Below are 23,436 nucleotides of genomic sequence, written 5' to 3'. Positions count from 1 at the left end.
AATATGGCAGGGGGATGGGAACCAATACAGGGAGACAGAGGGAAACAAAAAGGAGACAAAACCAAAAGACAGAAAAGAGATGAGTAAAAGTGGAGGGCAGAGAAACCAAAGGCAAGAAACAAAAAGGGCCACTGAATATAAAAGGGCTGCAGGAGGGGTCAAAACTAAAAATCATGGTTTTATAACTAGGATGAAAACACTCCACCTAAATGCACGCAGCATTCGAAATAAAGTAAATGAGTTGACGGCACAAATTATTACAAATGGATATGATTTGGTGGCCATTACAGAAACATGGTTGCAAGGTGGCTAAGACTGGGAATTAAACATACAGGGGTATCTGACGATTCAGAAAGATAGGCAAGGGAAAGGAGGTGGAGTAGCTCTGTTAATAAAAGATGATATCAGGGCATTTGTGAGGGATGATATTGGCTCCAATGAACAAAATGTTGAAGCATTGTGGGTGGAGATTAGAGATAGTAAGGGGAAAAAGTCACTGGTCGGCGTAGTTTATAGGCCCCCAAATAATAACTTCACGGTGGGGCGGGCAATAATCAAGGGAATAATGGAGGCATGTGAAAAAGGAACGACAGCAGTCATGGGGGATTTTAACCTACATATCGATTGGTCAAATCAAATCGCACGGGGTAGCCTGGAGGAAGAATTCATAGAATGCATACGGGATTGTTTCTTAGAACAGTATGTAACAGAACCTACAAGGGAGCAAGCCATCTTAGATCTGGTCCTTTGTAATGCGACAGGAAAAATAAACGATCTCCTCGTAAAAGATCCTCTCGGAATGAGTGATCACAATATGGTTGAATTTGTAATACAGATTGAGGATGAGGAAGTTGTGTCAGAAACGAGCGTACGATGCTTAAACAAAGGGGACTACAGTGGGATGAGGGCAGAGTTGGCTAAAGTAGACTGGAAACAAGGACTAAACGGTGGCACAATTGATGAACAGTGGAGGACTTTTAAGGAGCTCTTTCATAGTGCGCAACAAAAATATATTCCAGTGAAAAAGAAGGGCGGCAAGAGAAGGGATAACCAACCGTGGATAACCAAGGAAATAAAGGAAAGTATCAAATCAAAGATCAATGCATATAAGGTGGCCAAGGTTAGTGGGAAAGTAGAGGATTGGGAAAATTTTAAGCAACAGCAAAGAATGACTAAAAAAGCAATAAAGAAAGGGAAGATAGATTACGAAGGTAAACTTGCGCAAAACATAAAAACAGATAGTAAAAGCTTTTACAGATATATAAAACTGAAAAGAGTGACTAAAGTAAATGTTGGTCCCTTAGAAAATGAAAGGGGGGATTTAATAATGGGAAATGTGGAAATGGCTGAGACCTTAAACAAATTTTTTTGCTTCCGTCTTAACAGCGGAAGACACAAAAACCATGCCAAAATTTGCAGGCCACAGGAATGTGGGAAGGGAGGAACTGGAGACAATCGCTATCACTAGGGGGGTAGTGCTGGACAGGCTAATGGGACTGAAGGGAGACAAGTCCCCTGGTCCTGATGAAATGCATCCCAGGATATTAAAAGAGATGGCGGAAGTTATAGCAGATGCATTCGTTATAATCTACCAAAATTCTCTGGACTCTGGGGAGGTACCAGCGGATTGGAAAGCAGCTAATGTAACGCCTCTGTTTAAAAAAGGGGGCAGGCAAAAGGCAGGTAACTACAGGCCGGTTAGTTTAACATCTGTAGTGGGGAAAATGCTTGAAACTATCATGAAGGAAGAAATAGCGGGACATCTAGATAGGAATAGTGCAATCAAGCAGACGCAGCATGGATTCATGAAGGGGAAATCATGTGTAACTAATTTACTGGAATTCTTTGAGGATATAACGAGCATGGTGGATAGAGGTGTACCGATGGATGTGATGTATTTAGATTTCCAAAAGGCATTCGATAAGGTGCCACATAAAAGGTTACTGCAGAAGATAAAGATAAGCGGAGTAAGAGGAAATGTATTAGCATGGATAGAGAATTGGCTGGCGAACAGAAAGCAGAGAGTCGGGATAAATGGGTCCTTTTCCAGTTGGAAATCAGTGGTTAGTGGTGTGCCACCGGAATCAGTGCTGGGACCACAACTGTTTACAATATACATAGATGACCTAGAAGAGGGGACAGAGTGTAGTGCAACAAAATTTGCAGATGACACTAAAATTAGTGGGAAAGCGGGTTGTGTAAAGGACACAGAGAGGCTGCAAGGAGATTTGGATAGGTTAAGCGAATGGGCTAAGGTTTGGCAGATGGAATACAATGTCGGAAAGTGTGAGGTCATCCACCTTGGGGAAAAAAAAAAACAGTAAAAGGGAATATTATTTGAATGGAGAGAAATTACAACATGCTGTGGTGCAGAGGGACCTGGGGGTCCTTGTGCATGAAACTCTTTTAGAGTCTACCTGCAAAACATAAAAATCCCAAAAGGTTAGTTTGCAGGTGCAGCAGGTAATCAGGAAGGCGAATGGAATGTTGGCCTTCATTGCGAGAGAGATGGAGTATAAAAGCAGGGAGGTCTTGCTGCAACTGTATAAGGTATTGGTAAGGCCGCAACTGGAGTACTGCGTGCAGTTTTGGTCACCTTACTTAAGGAAGGATATACTAGCTTTGGAAGGGGTACAGACACGATTCACTAGGCTGATTCCAGAAATGAGGGGGTTACCTTATGATGATAGATTGAATAGACTGGGTCTTTACTCCTTGGAGTTCAGAAGGATGAGGGGTGATCTTATAGAAACATTTCAAATCATCAAAGGGATAGACAAGATAGAGGCAGAGAGGTTGTTTCCATTGGTAGGGGAGACTAGAACTAGGGGGCACAGCCTCAAAATACGGAGGAGCCAATTTAAAACCGAGTTGAGAAAGAATTTCTTCTCCCAGAGGGTTGTGAATCTGTGGAATTCTCTGCCCAAGGAAGCAGTTGAGGCTTGCTCATTGAATGTTTTCAAGTCAAAGATAGATAGATTTTTAACCAATAAGGGAATTAAGGGTTACGGGGAGAGGGCGGGTAAGTGGAGCTGAGTCCATGAGCAGATCAGCCATGATCTTATTGAATGGCGGAGCAGACTCGAGGGGCTAGATGGCCTATTCCTGTTCCTAATTCTTATGTTCTTATGTTCTTATGAGTAGGTTGGGCCTCAACTCATTGGAATTCAGAAGAATGAGAGGTGATCTTATCGAAACGTATAAGATTATGAGGGGGCTTGACAAGGTGGATGCAGAGAGGATGTTTCCACTGATAAGGGAGACTAGAACTAGAGGGCAAAATCTTAGAATAAGGGGCCACCCATTTAAAACTGAGATGAGGAGAAATTTCTTCTCTCAGAGGGTTGTGGATCTGTGGAACTCACTGCCTCAGAGAGCTGTGGAAGCTGGGACATTGAATAAATTTAAGACAGAAATGTACAGTTTCTTAAACGATAAGGGGATAAGGGATTATGGGGAACGTGCAGGGAGGTGGACTAGAGTCCATGATCGGATCAGCCATGATCGCATTGAATGACGGAGCGGTTCGAGGGGCCGTATGACCTACTCCTGCTCCTATTTCTTATGTTCTTATGATGAGAAGTAAACTAGCACGAAATATAAAAACAGATAGTAAGAGTTTCTACAGGTACATAAAAAGGAAAAGAGTGGCTAAAGCAAATGGAGGATGAGACTGGGGAATTAATAATAGGGAACAGGGAAATGGCAGAGATGTTGAACAAATATTTTGTATCGGTCTTCATGGTAGAAGACACTAAAAACATGTCGACAAGGGGCTATAGAGTGGAAGGAACTTAATACAATCACTATTACGAATGAAGTAGTACTCGGTAAAACAATGAGACTAAAGGTGGTCAAGTCCCCTGGACCCGAAGCCTTACATCCTAGGATTTTAAAAGAAGTGCCTGTAGAGATAGTGGATGCATTGGTTGTAATCTACCAAAATTCCCTGGATTCTGGGGTGGTCCCAGCAGATTGGGAATCCACAAATGTAACGCCCCTATTTAAAAGATGAGGCAGACAAAAATCAGGAAACTATAGGCCAGTTAACATAACATCTGTGGTTGGGAAAATGCTCGAGTCCATTATTAAGGGAGCAGTAGCAGGATATTTGGAAAAGCATGATTCAATCAAACAGAGTCAGCATGGTTTTATTAAAGGAAAATCATGGTTGACTAAATTGCTGGAGTTCTTTGAGGATGTAATGAGCAGGGTGGATAAGGGGGAACCAGTGGATGTGGTGTATTTGGATTTCCAGAAAGCATTCGATAAGGTGCCACATAAGAGATAACTGCACAAGATAAAAGCTCACGGGGTTGGGGGTAATATATTAGCATGGATAGAGGATTGGTTAACTAACAGAAAACAGAGAGTTGGGAAAAATGGGTCATTTTCCAGTTGGCAAACAGTGACCAGTGGGGTGCCGCAGGGATCGGTGCTGGGTCCTCAACAATTTACAAACTATATTAATGACTTGGATGAAGGGACTGAGTGTAATGTAGCCACGTATGCTGATGAGACAAAGATGGGTGGGAAAGCAAATTGTGAGGAGGACACAAAAAATCTGCAAAGGGATATAGACAGGCTAAAATTTGGCAGATGGAAGTATAATGTGGGAAAATGTGAGGTTATCCACTTTGGCAGAAATAGAAAAGCAAATAATAATTTAATTGGAGAAAAATTGCAAAGTGCTGCAGTACAGAGACCTGGGGGTCCTTGTGCATCAAACACAAAAAGTATACAGGTACAGCAAGTAATCAGGAAGGCAAATGGAATGTTGGCCTTTATTGCAAGGGGAATAGGAGTATAAAAGCAGAGAAACATGGAAAATAGGTGCAGGAGTAGACCATTCGGCCCTTCGAGGATGCACCGCCATTCAATGAGTTCATGGCTGAACATGCAACTTCAGTACCCCATTCCTGCTTTCTTGCTGTACCCCTCGATCCCCCTAGTAGTAAGGACTATATCTAACTCCTTTTTGAATATATTTAGTGAATTGGCCTCAACAACTTTCTGTGGTAGAGAATTCCACAGGTTCACCACTCTCTGGGTGAAGAAGTTTTTCCTCATCTCGGTTCTAAATGGCTTACCCCTTATCCTTAGATTGTGACCCCTGGTTCTGGACTTCCCCAACATTAATAAGAACATAACATAAGAACATAAGAATTAGGAACAGGAGTAGGCCATATAGCCCCTCGAGCCTGCTCCGCCATTCAATAAGATCATGGCTGATCTGGCCGTGGACTCAGCTCCACTTACCCGCCTGCTCTCATAACCCTTAATTCCCTTATTGGTTAAAAATCTATCCATCTGTGATTTGAATACATTCAATGAGCTAGCCTCAACTGCTTCCTTGGGCAGAGAGTTCCACAGATTCACAACTCTCGGAGAAAAAATTCCTTCTCAACTCGGGTTTAAATTGGCTCCCCCGTATTTTGAGGCTGTGCCCCCTAGTTCTAGTCTCCCCGACCAGTGGAAACAACCTCTCTGTCTTTATCCTGTCTATCCTTTTCATTATTTTAAATGTTTCTATATGATCACCCCTCGTCCTTCTGAACTCCAACGAGTAAAGACACAGTCTACTCAATCTATCATCATCAGGTAACCCCCTCACCTTCGGAATCAGCCTAGTGAATCGTCTCTGTACCCCCTCCAAAGCCAGTATATCCTTCCTTAATTAAGGTGACCAAAACTGCACACAGTACTCCAGTTGCGGCCTCACCAATACCCTGTACAGTTGCAGCAGGACCTCCCTGCTTTTGTACTCCATCCCTCTCGCAATGAAGGCCAACATTCCATTCACCGTCCTGATTAACTGCTGCACCTGCAAACTAACTTTTTGGGAAGAGTTTCATGCACAAGGACCCCCAGGTCCCTCTGCACTGCAGCATGTTGTAATTTCTCCCCATTCAAATAATATTCCCTTTCACTGTTTTTTTCCCCCCAAGGTGGATGACCTCACATTTTCCGACATTGTATTCCATCTGCCAAACCTTAGCCCATTCGCTTACTATCCAAATCTCTGTGTCGTCTACACAACCCGCTTTCCCACTAATCTTTGTGTCATCTGCAAATTTTGTTACACTACACTCTGTCCCCTCTTCCAGGTCATCTATGTATATTGTAAACAGTTGTGGTCCCAGCACCAATCCCTCCCGCACACCACTAACCACCGATTTCCAAACCGAAAAGGACCCATTTATCCCGACTCTCTGCTTTCTGTTCGCCAGCCAATTCTCTATCCATGCTAATACATTTCCTCTGACTCCACGTACCTTTATCTTCTGCAGTAACCTTTTGTGTGGCACCTTATCGAATGCCTTTTGGAAATCTAAATACACCACATCCATCGGTACACCTCTATCCACCATGCTCGTTATATCCTCAAAGAATTCCAGTAAATTAGTTAAACATGATTTCCCCTTCATGAATCCATGTTGCGTCTGCTTGATTGCACTATTCCTATCTAGATGTCCCGCTATTTCTTCCTTAATGATAGCTTCAAGCATTTTCCCCACGACAGATGTTAAACTAACCGGCCTATAGTTACCTGCCTTTTGTCTGCCCCCTTTTTTTTTTTAAACAGAGGTGGTACATTAGCTGCTTTCCAATCCGATGGTACCTCCGCAGAGTCCAGAGAATTTTTTTTTGTAGATTTCCAGAAATCCTACTACAACTGTACAGGGTATTGGTGAAGCCACACCTAGAATACCACGTACAGTTTTGGTTTCTATATTTAAGAAAAGATATACTTGCATTGGAGACAGTTCAGAGAAGGTTCACCAGGTTGATTCTGGAGATGACGGGGTTGACTTATGAGGATAGGTTGAGCCTATATACATTGGAGTTCAGAAGAATGAGAGGTGATCTTATAAAACATATAAGATAAAGAGGGAGCACGACAAGTTGGATGCAGAGAGGATATTTCTACTCATCGGGGAAGCTAAAACGAGGGGACACACTCTCAGAATAAGGGGTCACCCATTTAATATTGAGATGAGGAGGAATTTCTTCTCTTAGAGAGTTGTAAATCTGTGGAATTCTCTGCCCCAGAGAGCTGTGGAAGCTGGGTCATTGAATATATTTAAGGCGGAGATAGACAGATTTTTGAACGATAAGGGAGTAAAGGGTTATGGGGAGCGGGCGGGGAAACGGAGCCGAGTCCAAGATCAGATCAGCCATGATCATTACATTCAGTCCCTTCATCCAAATCGTTAATATAGATTGTAAATAGTTGGGGTCCCAGCACTGATCCCTGCGGCACCGCACTAGTTACTGATTGCCAACCCGAGAATATCCCGACTCTCTATTTTCTGTTCGTTAGCCAATCCTCTATCCATGCTAATACATTACCCCAACCCCGTGAACTTTTATCTTGTGCAGTAACCTTTTATGTGGCACCTTGTCAAATGCCTTCTGGAAATCCAAATACACCACATCGACTGGTTTCCCTTTATCCACCCTGTTCGTTACATCCTCAAAGAATTCCAGCAAATTTGTCAAACACGACTTCCCCTTCATAAATCCATGCTGACTCTGAATTATGTTTTTCCAAATGTCCTGCTGCCGCTTCTTTAATAATGGACTCCAACATTTTCCAAACCACAGAAGTTAGGCTAACTGGTCTATAGTTTCCTGCTTTTTGTCTGCCTCCTTTTTTAAATAGAGGCTTAAATTTGCAGTTTTCCAATCGGCTGGGACCTCCCCCGAATCCAGGGAATTTTGGTAAATTATTGCCAATGTATCCACTATCCCTGCCGCCACTTCTCTTAAGACTCTAGGATGCAAGTGATCAGGTCCAGGGGTTTTATCTGCCTTTAGTCCCATTATCTTACTGAGTACCACCTCCTTAGTGATTGTGTTAAGTTCCTCCCCCCCTATAGCCCCTTGACTATCCACTGTTGGGATATTTTGTGTGTCCTCTATCGTAGACTGATACAAAATATTTGTTCAGAGTTTCTGCCATCTCCATGTTCCCCATCACCAATTCCCCGTCTCGTCCTCTAAAGGACCAACATGTACTTTAGCCACTCTTTTCCTTTTTATATACCTGTAGAAACTCTTGCTATCTGTTTTTATATTTCATGCTAGTTGACTCTCATGACATATGAGGAGAGTCTGGATCAACTGGGCCTTTATACACTGGAGTTTAGAAGGATGAGAGGGGATCTCATAGAAACGTTTAAGATTCTGACGGGACAGGTTAGATGCGGGAAGAATGTTCCCGATGTTGGGGAAGTCCAGAACCAGGGGACACAGTCATAGGATAAGGGGTAGGCCATTTAGGACAGAGATGAGGAGAAACTTCTTCACTCAGAGAGTTGTTAATCTGTGGAATTCCAGATCGCAGAGAGTTGTTGATGCCAGTTCATTGGATATATTCAAGAGGGAGTTAGATATGGCCCTTATGGCTAAAGGGATCAAGGGGTATGGAGAGAAAGCAGGAAAGGGGTACTGAGGTGAATGATCAGCCATGATCTTATTGAATGGCGGAGCAGGCTTGAAGGGCCGAATGGCCTACTCCTGCACCTATTTTCTATGTTTCTATCTTCCTTTTCTTAATCATTTTTTTAGTCATTCTTTGCTGGCTTTTAAAAGCTTCCCCATCTTCTGTCCTCCCGCTAGTTTTGGCCACTTTGTATGCCCTTTATTGCAAGGGGGATAGAGTAGAAAAGTAGGGAAGTCCTGCAACAACTGTACAGGGTATTTGCAAGACTGCACCTGGAGTACTGCGTACAGTTTTGGTCTCCTTATTTAGGAAGGATGTACAATACTTGCATTGGAGGCAGTTCAGAGAAGAGTCATGAAGGTTGTTTCCTGAGATGAAGGGGTTGTCATATGAAGAAAGTTTGAGCCTATTCTCATTGGAGTTTAGAAGAATGAGATGTAATCTGATTGCAACATATAGGATTCTGAGGGGGCTTGACAGTAGATGCAGAGAGGATGTTTCCCCTCGTGGGGAATCTAGAATTAGGGGGCATAGTTTCACAATACGGGTTTGCCCATTTAAAATGGAAATGAGGAGGAATTTCTTCTCTCAGATGGTTGTACATCTATGGAATTCTCTGCCCCAGAGAGCTGTGGAGGCTGGGTCATTGAATATATTTAAGGTGGAGATAGACAGATTTTTGAACGATAAAGGAGTCAAGATTTATGGCGAGCAGGCGGGGAAGTGGAATTGAGACCAGGATCAGATCAGCCATGATCTTATTGAATAGCGGAGCAGGCTCTGGGGCTAAATGGCCTATTCCTGCTCCTATTTCTTATGTTCTTATGGTATTGTTGATTGAGTGAAGAGTTTGGCCAGAACTCCCTGCTCTTCTTGAAATAATGACATGGGATCTTTGTTGTCCATCTGAACAATGAGATGGGGCCTTGGTTAATGCCTCATCCGAAAAACCACACCTCTGACGCTGCAGCACTACCTCAGTGCTGCTTTGAGTACCAGCTGAGATTATGCGCTGAATTCTTGGAGTGGAACTTGAATCTACAACCTTCTGGCTCAAGGTGTGTGCGCTACTAACTGAGGCAAGTTGAGATTGAATTTACATTAAAATATGTTCTGCTATTCCTTAACCTATTTATTTAATTGGTTGAGCCTCCTTTCAATGAGCTTGTACATCGTGGCGGAGGTGCGGCGAATGAGGGTATGGGCCCAGGGGCAGCACGGACCAGCCCACACTGCGATCTGTGTGCGCACTAGGTCCGTGCAGCAGAGCAGGTCTCCAGTCGTCCTGGTTAATACTTGCCACTGGATAAAGGCCTAGCTCTGTCAAGCCAGTGTGGTGGCTGATGTGCAACGGTCACCACACGTTTAAAAAAAAATTCACACATAGGCATCTTCCACCCCCTCAACTGAAGTTCAGAACTGGAACATCGGGTCATTCATTGAAACATCTGTGAACTCTTGTGAAAGCAAGTCATCCTCGTTCGAGGGACCGCCTATGATGATGATGATGACGACTCCTCTGCTCAATGCCCTCACCAAAGGACAACAAACCTTTTGTAGTGGAGATCAGCCATCTCAGCACAGCCCAGGGACAGAGCCTGTGCGGCTCAGTATGACACCATGGCACAAGTATCCACTGAGGCATCAGTGCAGAACATGCTCATCATTTCTAATCTTCTGTTGGTGTCAAAAAATTCAAAGCCAAGCTGAGAAAGGCTTTGGCTTACTTACATTGAGCTGTGTAAATTCAGGCATACGCCCCTCTCCAGCCCCCCACCCTCTCCGACCCCTCCATCCCTCTCTCCAGCACTCCCCACTCCCTCCAGCCCCAGCCTCCCCACCGCCCCCTCTCCCCATCCCCAGCCTCCCCCCCCCCGACCCTGCCGTGCCCTCCCCTCTCCACCCCCCACACCCTCTATGGCCCCCGCCCCCCTGCGCCGCCCCCCTCTCTGACCCCAGTGCACCCCTCCACACTCTTGCCCAGGGCTCATTCCCATGGAAGCAGAATGTCAGGTTTCACCACCTTGTAAATGCACTTAGATGTTAACATGAAATATCCTGCAGTCGAAGTTTTGGGTTTCAGAAACTCTGCCTGAAATGAGTGTAATAGTGATCACTCACATCCAAACTAGAAGACAGAATGCTTCACGTTACCCTGGGCTGGATCTGCTGCTTCACTAGTTTGATCAGAAGGCAAGAAGGAGTCATTTGATGAAATTAAGATCAAAATACAAAAGCAGTGCGACATAAACAGACCACAAGTCTGCAATTTCTGACCATTGCCTACTCTGGAGTATCGAAGCGACTAGTTATCCAGACTTATAATACTTGCCAGTGTGTGGCTGGTCGCGATTGACAAATTTACACAGACTCTGCAATATGTGAATATTTTTTTTTACAGTGAGTACAATGGCTTAATTAAGGCAGCAAGTGTCTGACCCACTCGGAAGGACCAAGGATAATCCCTTATGTTAGAAATGTGTCCATTTGCTTGTTTTTGCTTTATTTAATTAACAGTTGAGACATATTTTGATCCAAAGATTAAAGTGGTTCATTTTAATGGCCAATTGATGGAGATACTGGGTTTGTATCTCTGTAGGTACATTTGGGTAATTCTCTGACTTGCATAATGAGGTGACTGGTATTATTGGATGCGGCACTGTAAATTTGAATGAAGTCTTGTTATATTGTGCGAAGGTCCTCACTTCAAAAGAATTGGAAGATAAAAAGCAGGAACTGGAGTTAGTTGAGTTCTGGTGTATGGTCATGTTTCAATGTGTGTGTGCGGGCTACATTACATTGCACGACTACAAGTCTACAACACGAGTGGTACGAGGATGAAAACCTGCAGGTTTTGCCAGTCAGACACAACTTTACCCAACAAATACCAGACCTTATTACATCTAAACATATTGACCCAGATTCTGCAATACGCCGTCATACTACCTCTGAAATGGACAGCAAGTTTGGGATTTCAGCATGCACTAAATTCCAAACTTGCGATCTGTCAAGTTCCGACTTGACAGATGATCCGCACCGACGTGGAAATCCTAATTGCCCACCAACTGCCCAGCAATTACTTTTTAAATTTTTATGGTTGGTGCAAACAGGCGCAGCAGGGCCTATTTGCACAGCGCAAGGGGATACCTTCTGACAAATCCAAGTCATTTCAAAAACTATATGAAGCTGGAAATGGAAGCATTTACATTTGAACCACAGGATTCTGTCCATGGTATCCACTACTTTTCATGATTAACGGTTAATTTAGTTGGGGATTAACTCAACAAATATCAAGAGAAATATTATGCAGTTCTGCAGGAGAGTCTTAGATGTCTGCATGAGAATCATTCTTGCAGTTCTTAAATACTTTAACAGAAAGCACTGCACCGGCAATGCTAATTTGCAAGTTCTGCTGGACCTTCTGTTTGCTGATTGGAGCACCAGCGGACGTGACTCCAGGTACGGTTACACACAGCTGTGCTCAACTCTGCAGTGTCTGACAGTGTCCTTTCGTTTGGGGTTTCGCAACAAGCAAGTGCACATTCAGTTCGGATACCGGCAACGTAATCCTTAACTGCTCCGCCTACAGCAAAATCCGGGCCAATATCACAAAGGGTAACAAACCCCTTACCGACTTTCCTTCTTGTATTTCTGTTTATATTTTCTACTAGTATTTACTGAGCTTTTTCACTTGTAACCAAATATATTGGTTGTTGTAATCCATAAATCAGTATTTAATATTTGCCATTCTGAAGAAACTGAGTGGTTGGTAGACGGAGAGGATGTTTAATCCAGTAAACATATTACTAGGAGGATGGTAATCATCTCCTAGTGTTGTGGAGATTTACAGGGGCTTGAGCCCTGAATCTGGACGGACAGTTTACATGTCCAAACACAGCAAACAAAGACATTGGTTTGAAGCAATGCAGGCCGCTGACTGAGTCAAGTAACCCAGTTACACTCTGTAACTAGCGCTTACACCCACTCGCACTCTGTAACTAGCGCTTACACCCACTCGCACTCTGTAACTAGCGCTTATACCCACTCGCACTCTGTAACTAGCGCTTACACCCACACGCACTCTGTAACTAGTGCTTACACCCACTCGCACTCTGTAACACTCGCACTCTGTAACTTGCGCTTACACCCACTCGCACTCTGTAACTAGTGCTTACACCCACTCGCACTCTGTAACTAGTGCTTCCACCCACTCGCACTCTGTAACTAGTGCTTACACCCACTCGCACTCGGTAACTAGCGCTTATACCCACTCGCACTCTGTAACTAGTGCTTACACCCACTCGCACTCTGTAACTAGCGCTTACACCCACTCGCACTCTGTAACTAGTGTTTACACCCACTCGCACTCTGTAATGAGCGCGTACATCATTTTTTTCCCCCCACAGAGTATCAAGGTCACAGAGAATTACACCGTATTTCAAAAGGTCTGAAACAGCTCAGAAACACTCACCTGGATGAAATCTGGAAATTGTTTTTTACAGGAGGGGCAGGTGAAACAGCCGTTAGTAATATGAATTGCGACATGTTCTTTGAGCAGGTCCAGTCTATCGAAAGATTCTGTGCAGAAAATACAGGAGTACGTTTTCTGATCAGAGTGGAATTTCATGTGTGAATCGAGCGCTGAACTGTTGATGAAGCCTTTGTTACAGATATCACAGGTCAGTGGATAGTCGCCCTCCCGCCCATGGAAATGCAGGTGCTGATCCAACTTCTCCTTCTCCCGAAATGCTTTCCCACAGTGATGGCATTTAAATGGTCGAAAAGTTTTACGTATAAAGAGATGATGAAGTGCAGCATTCTGAAGAGAAAAGAAAGGGCATTTAAATACATACACACACCTTTCATATGAACTCTATCACCCGCCAGCACTAACTGTAATCCTACAGGGACTATTTGATTTATTTTGTGTATTGGATGATTGAGGAAGATGGTGATTAGCAGTGAAACTTTCATCTTTGGATCTTCCTTTGTAACATCACACAGCCATTTAATTCCACCGAAGCAGAAACAGATTCTGTAAATTCCTTTACTTTTTCTCCCAGTTAGAATTATACAAACTGGAAATGATAAATCGGGTCAGCAGCAAACAGTACAGAACACTGTCCATTCACATTTTTCATTTGAACAGAGCAGATTGAGAAGTGATTTGATAAGAGAAGAAAGTATGGGAGAGATAATGAAGGTTTGGGACAGACTGCTTCCAGTTTGAGGAGGCTAGAACAAAGGGACATGGAGAGAAGATTACTTAGAATTTACAGCACAGAAACAGGCCCTACAGCCCAACAGGTCTATACCAGTGTTCATCCTTGACACGAGCCTCCTCGCACATTACTTCATCTCACCCCATCAACATATCACCTTAGATTTCGATACAGGAGTTTTAGAACAGAGAGCAGGAGAAACTTTATTTTTAAACACAGAGGTTGAGAGGCTGCGGATTGCATTATCAGAGTTAGAAAGTGAAGCAGAGAGCATGTAAACTTAAGAACAGGTGGTTGAAGGAAAGTGGGATAAAGGGATATATGGGGCAGGACAGGCACATGGGACTATTGCTCATGTGAAGGATAAACACCAACGTGGACTGGTTGGGTCAAATGGCCGGTTTCTGTGCCTAATTTCTCATTTCTAAAGTTAAGACCAGCTTAACTTCGCGCCTTCTGCCTAATCACGTGTGAAAAACAGTAGGTAATAGATGTATCTCACTCCAAAGCTGTTTGCTGTTCAGTCCTATATTTCAATAAAATATACCAGTTTGTTGCTTAAAGATTGTGCCTTGTCTCACGAGAATGCTTTTCAATCTGCAAAGACAGGGGCTACGTGCAAGATCAGAGTATCCACTGCAAGCAACAATAGTCTGTTACAATTCCTTGGTCACACTGATGTTCAGCAGACAAGGTGTACACTTGATCCACTTGCAGGGTTGGCCAATGACACTGAGCCTGAGAACACACACTGCAGACTGGTGAATTTTGGAACGGCAACATATTTTCAATCCTTGGTCTTCACAGGTTACACAAGAAATTGTGGAGCAGGAAATGCCCAGACCATTGAACCATTCCCTCCGCTATACAATACACAGCCATGACCCCCACCCAACCCAATCCAAAATTCAAGCAAAGTAAACCTTCCAAGAGACAAAGCATTGACCCTCCTTTGCGTAGTTTCATCATGTAGTGAACACACCAGTGCTCCAGAACTATTTACCCAACCTATCCCTCTAACCTGCAATCCCACTCCCTGCCAGGTAACGACACAACTTCTGTTTGAAGGAGCTCCGTGAATTAGCACTAACCCTGATGAACGCCTGTTTCATACGTCTGCAGTCAGAGACACGGGATAATCAGGCCTAATGTGGTGTTCAAAGCAGCAAAACCTTTGCGTGAATCATTGCCCGGAGAATACCCGCCAGTAACTGGAAACGGACAAAGACGTCAACGTTTCTGGATATTTCGGGGACCCTCATGAGGAATTCCACCAGCACCGGGTGCTCTATTCAGATAGTTTATTGCAAACAAGCTTCGTTACCAAACACACAGCGACTGGATTACAGCAACTTACCCGTCCAATATATCAACAACATCTATGGCCCTGCATTATAATGTGGACTTGGGAGACAGATAACGGAAGGAGGGGGTTATAAATCAATGTGTGATATATTACAGTTCATGCTCTTCCCCAACACCTTTACTCCTATCAATGGTTAGGTGACAGTTTCCCCGAGTGGAGCAAATCCCCTGGGGACTGGAAGCCATGTCCTTACTCTCCACACTGGGTGGGTTAGTGCAGCCCAGGTCCAACAAATAACTCGGAATCAAGGAAAATCACTCACTGAAGAACATGTAGGACATTCTCCAGTCACCTCAAAATAGAAATTACTAGATCACCACCTGTGGCTAAAAACTACAGTCCAAATTTATTCAGTAAAAATACCACGCAAAGATCAGTAGAACACAGTACAAATGGAGGAGAGATTACAGCCAAGGTGCACAAAAGAGTGGCAGAGCGATAGTGATAGAGGATTCAATTGTGAGGGGAATAGATAGGCGTTCTGCGGCCGCAACCGAGACTCCAGGATGGTATGTTGCCTCCCTGGTGCAAGGGTCAAGGATGTCTCGGAGCGGGTGCAGGACATTGTAAAAAGGGAGGGAGATCAGCCAGTTGTCGTGGTGCACATTGGTACCAACGACATAGGTAAAAAAAAAAGGGATGAGGTCCTACGAAACGAATTTAAGGAGCTATGAGCTAAATTAAAAAGTAGGACCTCAAAAGTAGTAATCTCGGGATTGCTACCAGTGCCACGTGATAGTCAGAGTAGGAATCGCAGGATAGCGCAGATGAATACGTGGCTTGAGCAGTGGTGCAGCAGGGAGGGATTCAAATTCCTGGGGCATTGGAACCGGTTCTGGGGGAGGTGGGACCAGTACAAACCGGACGGTCTGCACCTGGGCAGGACCGGAACCAATGTCCTAGGGGGAGTGTTTGCTAGTGCTGTTGGGGAGGATTTAAACTAATATGGCAGGGGGATGGGAACCAATGCAGGGAGACAGAGGGAAACAAAAAGGAGGCAAAAGCAAAAGACAGAAAGGAGATGAGGAAAAGTGGAGGGCAGAGAAACCCAAGGCAAAGAACAAAAAGGGCCACTGTACAGCAAAATTCTAAAAGGACAAAGGGTGTTAAAAAAACAAGCCTGAAGGCTTTGTGTCTTAATGTAAGGAGTATCCGCAATAAGGGGGATGAATTAACTGTGCAAATAGATGTTAACAAATATGATGTGATTGGGATTACGGAGACGTGGCTCCAGGATGATCAGGGCTGGGAACTCAACATCCAGGGGTATTCAACATTCAGGAAAGATAGAATAAAAGGAAAAGGAGGTGGGGTAGCATTGCTGGTTAAGGAGCAAATTAAGGCAATAGTTCGGAAGGACATTAGCTTGGATGATGTGGAATCTATATGGGTAGAGCTGCAGAATACCAAAGGGCAAAAAACGTTAGTGGGAGTTGTGTACAGACCTCCAAACAGTAGTAGTGATGTTGGGGAGGGCATCAAACATGAAATTAGGGGTGCGTGCAATAAAGGTGCAGCAGTTATAATGGGTGACTTTAATATGCACATAGATTGGGTTAACCAAACTGGAAGCAATACGGTGGAGGAGGATTTCCTGGAGTGCATAAGGGATGGTTTGTTAGACCAATATGTCGAGGAACCAACGAGGGGGGAGGCCATCTTAGACTGGGTGTTGTGTAATGAGAGAGGATTAATTAGCAATCTCGTTGTGCGAGACCTCTTGGGGAAGAGTGACCATAATATGGTGGAATTCTGCATTAGGATGGAGAATGAAACAGTTAATTCAGAGACCATGGTCCAGAACTTAAAGAAGGGTAACTTTGAAGGTATGAGGCGTGAATTGGCTAGGATAGATTGGCGAATGATACTGAAGGGGTTGACTGTGGATGGGCAATGACAGACATTTAGAGACCGCATGAATGAACTACAACAATTGTACATTCCTGTCTGGCGTAAAAATAAAAAAGGGAAGGTGGCTCAACCGTGGCTATCAAGGGAAATCAGGGATAGTATTAAAGCCAAGGAAGTGGCATACAAATTGGCCAGAAATTGCAGCGGGAACCCGGGGACTGGGAGAAATTTAGAACTCAGCAGAGGAGGACAAAGGGTTTGATTAGGGCAGGGAAAATGGAGTACGAGAAGAAGCTTGCAGGGAACATTAAGACGGATTGCAAAAGTTTCTATAGATACGTAAAGAGAAAAAGGTTAGTTAAGACAAACGTAGGTCCCCTGCAGTCAGAATCAGGGGAAGTCATAACGGGGAACAAAGAAATGGCGGACCAATTGAACAAGTACTTTGGTTTGGTATTCACTGAGGAGGACACAAACAACCTTCCGGATATAAAAGGGGTCAGAGGGTCTAGTAAGGAGGAGGAACTGAGGGAAATCCTTATTAGTCGGGAAATTGTGTTGGGGAAATTGATGGGATTGAAGGCCGATAAATCCCCAGGGCCTGATGGACTGCATCCCAGAGTACTTAAGGAGGTGGCCTTTGAAATAGTGGATGCATTGACAGTCATTTTCCAACATTCCATTGACTCTGGATCAGTTCCTATGGAGTGGAGGGTAGCCAATGTAACCCCACTTTTTAGAAAAGGAGGGAGAGAGATAACAGGGAATTATAGACCGGTCAGCCTGACATCGGTCGTGGGTAAAATGATGGAATCAATTATTAAGGATGTCATAGCAGTGCATTTGGAAAGAGGTGATATGATAGGTCCAAGTCAGCATGGATTTGTGAAAGGGAAGTCATGCTTGACAAATCTTCTGGAATTTTTTGAGGATGTTTCCAGTAGAGTGGACAAGGGAGAACCAGTTGATGTGGTATATTTGGACTTTCAGAAGGCTTTCGACAAGGTCCCACACAAGAGATTAATGTGCAAAGTTAAAGCACATGGGATTGGGGGTAGTGTGCTGACATGGATTGAGAACTGGTTGTCAGACAGGAAGCAAAGAGTAGGAGTAAATGGGAACTTTTCAGAATGGCAGGCAGTGACTAGTGGGATACCGCAAGGTTCTGTGCTGGGGCCCCAGCTGTTTACACTGTATATTAATGATTTCGACGAGGGGATTAAGTGTAGTATCTCCAAATTTGCGGATGACACTAAGTTGGGTGGCAGTGTGAGCTGCGAGGAGGATGCTATGAGGCTGCAGAGCGACTTGGATAGGTTAGGTGAGTGGGCAAATGCATGGCAGATGAAGTATAATGTGGATAAATGTGAGGTTATCCACTTTGGTGGTAAAAACAGAGAGACAGACTATTATCTGAATGGTGACAGATTAGGAAAAGGGGAGGTGCAACGAGACCTGGGTGTCATGGTACATCAGTCATTGAAGGTCGGCATGCAGGTACAGCAGGCGGTTAAGAAAGCAAATGGCATGTTGGCCTTCATAGCGAGGGGATTTGAGTACAGGGGCAGGGAGGTGTTGCTACAGTTGTACAGGGCCTTGGTGAGGCCACACCTGGAGTATTGTGTACAGTTTTGGTCTCCTAACCTGAGGAAGGACATTCTTGCTATTGAGGGAGTGCAGCGAAGGTTCACCAGACTGATTCCCGGGATGGCGGGACTGACCTATCAAGAAAGACTGGATCAACTGGGCTTGTATTCACTGGAGTTCAGAAGAATGAGAGGGGACCTCATAGAAACGTTTAAAATTGTGACAGGGTTAGACAGGTTAGATGCAGGAAGAATGTTCCCAATGTTGGGGAAGTCCAGAACCAGGGGACACAGTCTAAGTATAAGGGGAAGCCATTTAGGACCGAGATGAGGAGGAATTTCTTCACCCAGAGAGTGGTGAACCTGTGGAATTCTCTACCACAGAAAGTTGTTGAGGCCAATTCACTAAATATATTCAAAAAGGAGTTCGATGAAGTCCTTACTACTAGGGGAATCAAGGGGTATGGTGAGAAAGCAGGAATGGGGTACTGAAGTTGCATGTTCAGCCATGAACTCATTGAATAGCGGTGCAGGCTAGAAGGGCCGAATGGCCTACTCCTGCACCTATTTTCTATGTTTCTATGTTTCTATAATCAGACTTACACTAATACAGCTGAGTCCCGAGTTTTAAAATAATCAATAGCTCTTGCAGCTTCTCTCAGCAAGTTATTGGAAAGACAACAGTCTCTGGTGGATTTTGTACAATTTTTCTTAGAGCTCTATTCCTACCCTCTCTATGCACAGTGAATAGAAACCTGGAAACCACAATTAAGTCCCTGGATTATAAGGATGTTTTTCCTTTGACGTTTAAGCAGATTCTTTCGTGGTAGTGACATCCATCAGCGTGCAATGTATTATGTATTCGAGCAACAGTGACAATTTACTCCTCCATAATGACCTCAACTCTAAACCCCTAATTACAACTGCTCTCTCATTACTGAGGAATAATGGGACACACTCACAGCCACATCCAGCCGTTCATTCACAGTAGCTGGAGCACCGCACTAATTACACCATCTATGAAGCTGAATCTGTTGGTCTAGTCATCAGAGGGAGTACTTTTATCAGCTATCTGTTTCCTGTAGACCGTATCTTTGTCTTCCATTATGAATCTAGTGAAGAGACCGGCCTCCATTTTAGCCTCAACTACTTGAAAATCACATAAAATTGAAGTGAGCGAGACACAAGGGAGACTCAAACATTAAAGGTGCTGTGAAGGGCCACAAGGCTAAACCCCAGTCAGAGGGCTGGGTTATGAGAAAATATGCAAGAAACTAGTGCTTTTCAGCCTTGATAGGAGGGATCTGAGACGTGGCCTTCAAGAAATATTCAAGATTATAAATGGTGTAACCAAAATAATTCAAAAATATTCCACGATTTAAATAATATCTACAATGTGAACGCACACACACACAGGCGCGCGCACACACACATACACATACGCACACACATACGCACATCCACACACACACACGCAGACTGGAAATGGCATGGCATGGCATGGCATTAAAAGGTGCTCATTGGCCAACATTAATTAGGAATTTATTGCTGAACACTGGGACATTGGAAGTGTAATACAACACAGGAACATGTCAGCAAGCTCTCATACATCACCAAACGGCCATGTAATGTGTCCTTAAAACACAGAAGGTGGACCTCAATTTCTGTTATATCCACTCCCCAAAACCCATCATGGCTGTTCCCCACATGCTTATTTAGTGCTTAGACCAAGGCAAAACCCACCTGGAAATCCAACTGCGAAGCATATGGAAAGAGAAAATATTGAAATCAAGTTAAGCACCCAACCAAGCCTGCCATTCAGTCTTTTAACTGCAAGCAGTTTCAGCCAAACAATATTTCAATCAAATGCAGATTCAGCATACAGATTAGACAACACAAGGTTAGCGACAGCATTAGTTAACACCGAGGCAAATTGAATAGATAACTAGACAGCTTTTAAATCCCACATCCCACAGCAATGTATTCAAGAAACTCGATAACCAACCAGAGCTGGGCACAGAAAAGCTTCTGTGCATTAGCAGCAATCTTTGTGAGACGCTGGAATGGGAAGTTAAGGCATCACATCCTTAGTGTTAGCTCTTCGGGTTGATCAGTGTCCAGTATTTCCCTGCTGTCAAGGTCAGATATGGGACCTATACAAAATCAGATTCCTGACAAATCTTCGGGCATGTTTCACAGAAGTAGCACTGGCAGTTTTCATTTCAGGGCACAAATTGCTATTTATCAACGGGTAGTACTTCTATGATACTTCTACAAGATGCACTGCAGCAACTCGCTAAGGCTTCTTCGACAGCACCTCCCAAACCCACAACCTCTGCCACCTAGTAGGGCAAGGGTAGTAGGCGCATGGGAACACCACTGAGTTCCCCTCTGAGTCGTACACCATCCTGCCTTAGAAATATAATCTCCGTTCCTTCATCGTCACTGGGTCACAATCCTGGAACTCCCACCCCAACAGCACTGTGGGAGCACCTTCACACGGACTGCAGCGGTTCAAGGCGGCTCACTACCACCTTCTCATGGACAATTAGGGATGGGCAATAAATGCCGACCTTGCCAGCGATGCCCACATACCATGAATGAATCAAAAAAAAATCCCTCCACCATCACAAACATTTCCAACAAGAAAATTATTCTTGAATTATTTATTTCAAATGTGAACCAACAGAACTGTCAGTGGAAGCTCAGTCCAAATATTACTGAATGCGCTGCTGCACAGATTCAGTTTCAAAGTTATTCTTTTGAATGAGAAATGTTGTTCATGTACGTTTTATAAATTAAAAGTAAATAGATTTGATTTTAAACTTGAAATGTGGCCAAAGCTCGTTACACGTGAGCTCACTTGCAGCTTTAGCAATTTTATAACCACAAGTGCAGCTTCTTAACTTCGATGCCCAAGAACCTCCTCAAGTAAGAATGACAGTCCCAAGAGTAGAGTAAGCTTTGTGGTCTGGGAAGTATAACATGAAGTTAGGTGAAGACTCGTGATGGTAGATAGTCCTCCTCACTGCCTGTGTGGCACTGTGGGGAATGGATAACCCGGCTGTTACAGAACCTGCCTGATTAATAATGGAATGAATGATCTGGTAATCTGCTCTGCAAGATTACCGATGAGGCAGTAAAAAGTACTATCTACGCCAGGACCTTCAATCACCACTTGTCTCATTTTTAGTTCAAACAGACAAGCCCAACGATATCATTCTTAAAGAATCTCAGCCTGACAGACTGAGGAATCTCAGTGCAACAGACGGCATGATTCCTATATCCTTCTTGCCGACTCCAACAGTAATATTGTTATAGATCCCTAACCAACTCGGCAGACTATGTCTTCATTGTAACTCTTACCCAAATATTGTCTACAATTCACGCAAATAGAACATTTTTCTATCTGGAGTCCATGGTTGATGCTGGCAATTACCCGTATCCGTTTGTTGCGCCGCACTTCCTCCCCAGGGCCTGTGGTTGTCGTGTTATTAGCAATACTGGAATCATTTTCTGGCTGCTCAGAGGTAATCGCAGAGTCATCATCTTGATCCATTCCATTGGCCACGGGCTCGTCCGTATCTTCAAAGCGACGCTTCAGAGAAAACTTCAACACCTGTCAGAATTGAACAAAACAGGAAATTAATCTATACAGGGACATTAGTCACTCCCCCACCATCAGTACGACCTGCTGTGGTGAGCCGGAGAAACGGTTGACAGAAAATAAGTCAGTGAATTATCTCAGTACTAAGTTAGTTGCCAGAGGTTTACACCAGACACCTGCCACATATTTTGTCATCACTGCTGTACTCAAATCAGTAACCAGAGCAACAACATTTAAAACCAAGGCACGCACTGCACCCCGCTAAAGAACTCGAAGGTGGATAAACTGCTTCAGGCAAGCTGTGACCCTGAAACCTCAGCACTGTCACGTTGGTTATTATATGTGCTTGTATTGCAGCTGTAAAAACATTTGCAGTGCAATTTAATTTTTGGTCTTTGTCACTATTTTAGTAAAAAGTGACAGTTCTGCATCACTTAAATGGATTAAACAGAGCCTGAAAATGGCTGTTTTTACTCCTAATCGTCAGTTCCAATAATCATTCCTTAAATGGCCAGTCCACCTATTGTGGACCAGGGAATAAACATCCAGCAGATTCCAAACAATGCTGATCACTTTTGGAGCTTTTTGAAGCTGAAATTGTGCTTTTTTCTTTCCTAAATTTACTGATCCCGTCTGTACCCTTCCACTGAGCCGTATCCAATCCTTGTGATAGTACAATAGTTACTATCAGTTGTAGAACCTATGAGTATTTGTACATCGATGTATTATTTTAAAATATCACCACTTACAGATGAGGGGGGCCATTCAGCCCAACTAGCTTATTGTTCTGTAGAAGCCTACACTGCCCCATCCATCCACTACATTTGACTGTCTCTTAAATGATTCACTAAGTCACTTAGACCATTGCATGGATCCATCGCTCACGGCATGAAAGCAGTAGTTTTCTGGAAGATGCATCATTGACAATTTGACACATCTTTAAAACAAGCAAGGAGATTGGCCAAGTGGGATCTTTCCTTCTAAAACTGTGCTGACTGACATTTACTAGGTTATTTTCATCTCGGCTATCCTGAAATGTGTTGCTGATAATAAATTCCATTATTTTGCCTATTATTGACTGCACAGGTCTGTACCTGGGTTAGTTTTGTCACTTTTTTGATGATAGGTACCGTGTTGTCTTATTTCCAAATCAGTGGGACCTCCCCTGGTTTTGTCAATGTTGTCATGGTGACTGTTAGCACTTGACATACGTCAGCGCTAATCACACTTTGTACCCTTGGATATATACTGCCCACATCTTAGGAATTATTAGGTTAACTTCAGGTGTGGAACCGATGATGAATTTTTCTGGAAAGTCACAGAATCATAGAAAAATTACAACACAGAGGGAGGCC

The 23,436-nt window shown here is 43.8% G+C and overlaps 1 protein-coding gene across 3 annotated transcripts in view; it reads right to left on the bottom strand.

Moving 5' to 3' along the window:
- prdm10 (PR domain containing 10) overlaps positions 1–23,436 on the bottom strand; it is a 187,255-nt gene that overhangs the window by 68,369 nt on the left and 95,450 nt on the right. For all 3 annotated transcript variants that reach the window (XM_070894241.1, XM_070894243.1, XM_070894242.1), the window contains exons 12-13: positions 21,914–22,093; positions 12,921–13,268 (exon numbers count right to left, since the gene is read on the bottom strand). In XM_070894241.1, the coding sequence (XP_070750342.1) occupies positions 12,921–13,268; positions 21,914–22,093 (528 nt within the window). The remainder of the gene's footprint in view (positions 1–12,920; positions 13,269–21,913; positions 22,094–23,436) is intronic.

The sequence above is a fragment of the Pristiophorus japonicus genome, chromosome 11, assembly GCF_044704955.1.
Source record: "Pristiophorus japonicus isolate sPriJap1 chromosome 11, sPriJap1.hap1, whole genome shotgun sequence".
Taxonomy (NCBI): Eukaryota; Metazoa; Chordata; class Chondrichthyes; family Pristiophoridae; genus Pristiophorus; species Pristiophorus japonicus.
The sequence above is the reverse complement of the archived record's forward strand: the minus strand, read 5'-3'. Positions and strand labels throughout refer to the sequence as shown.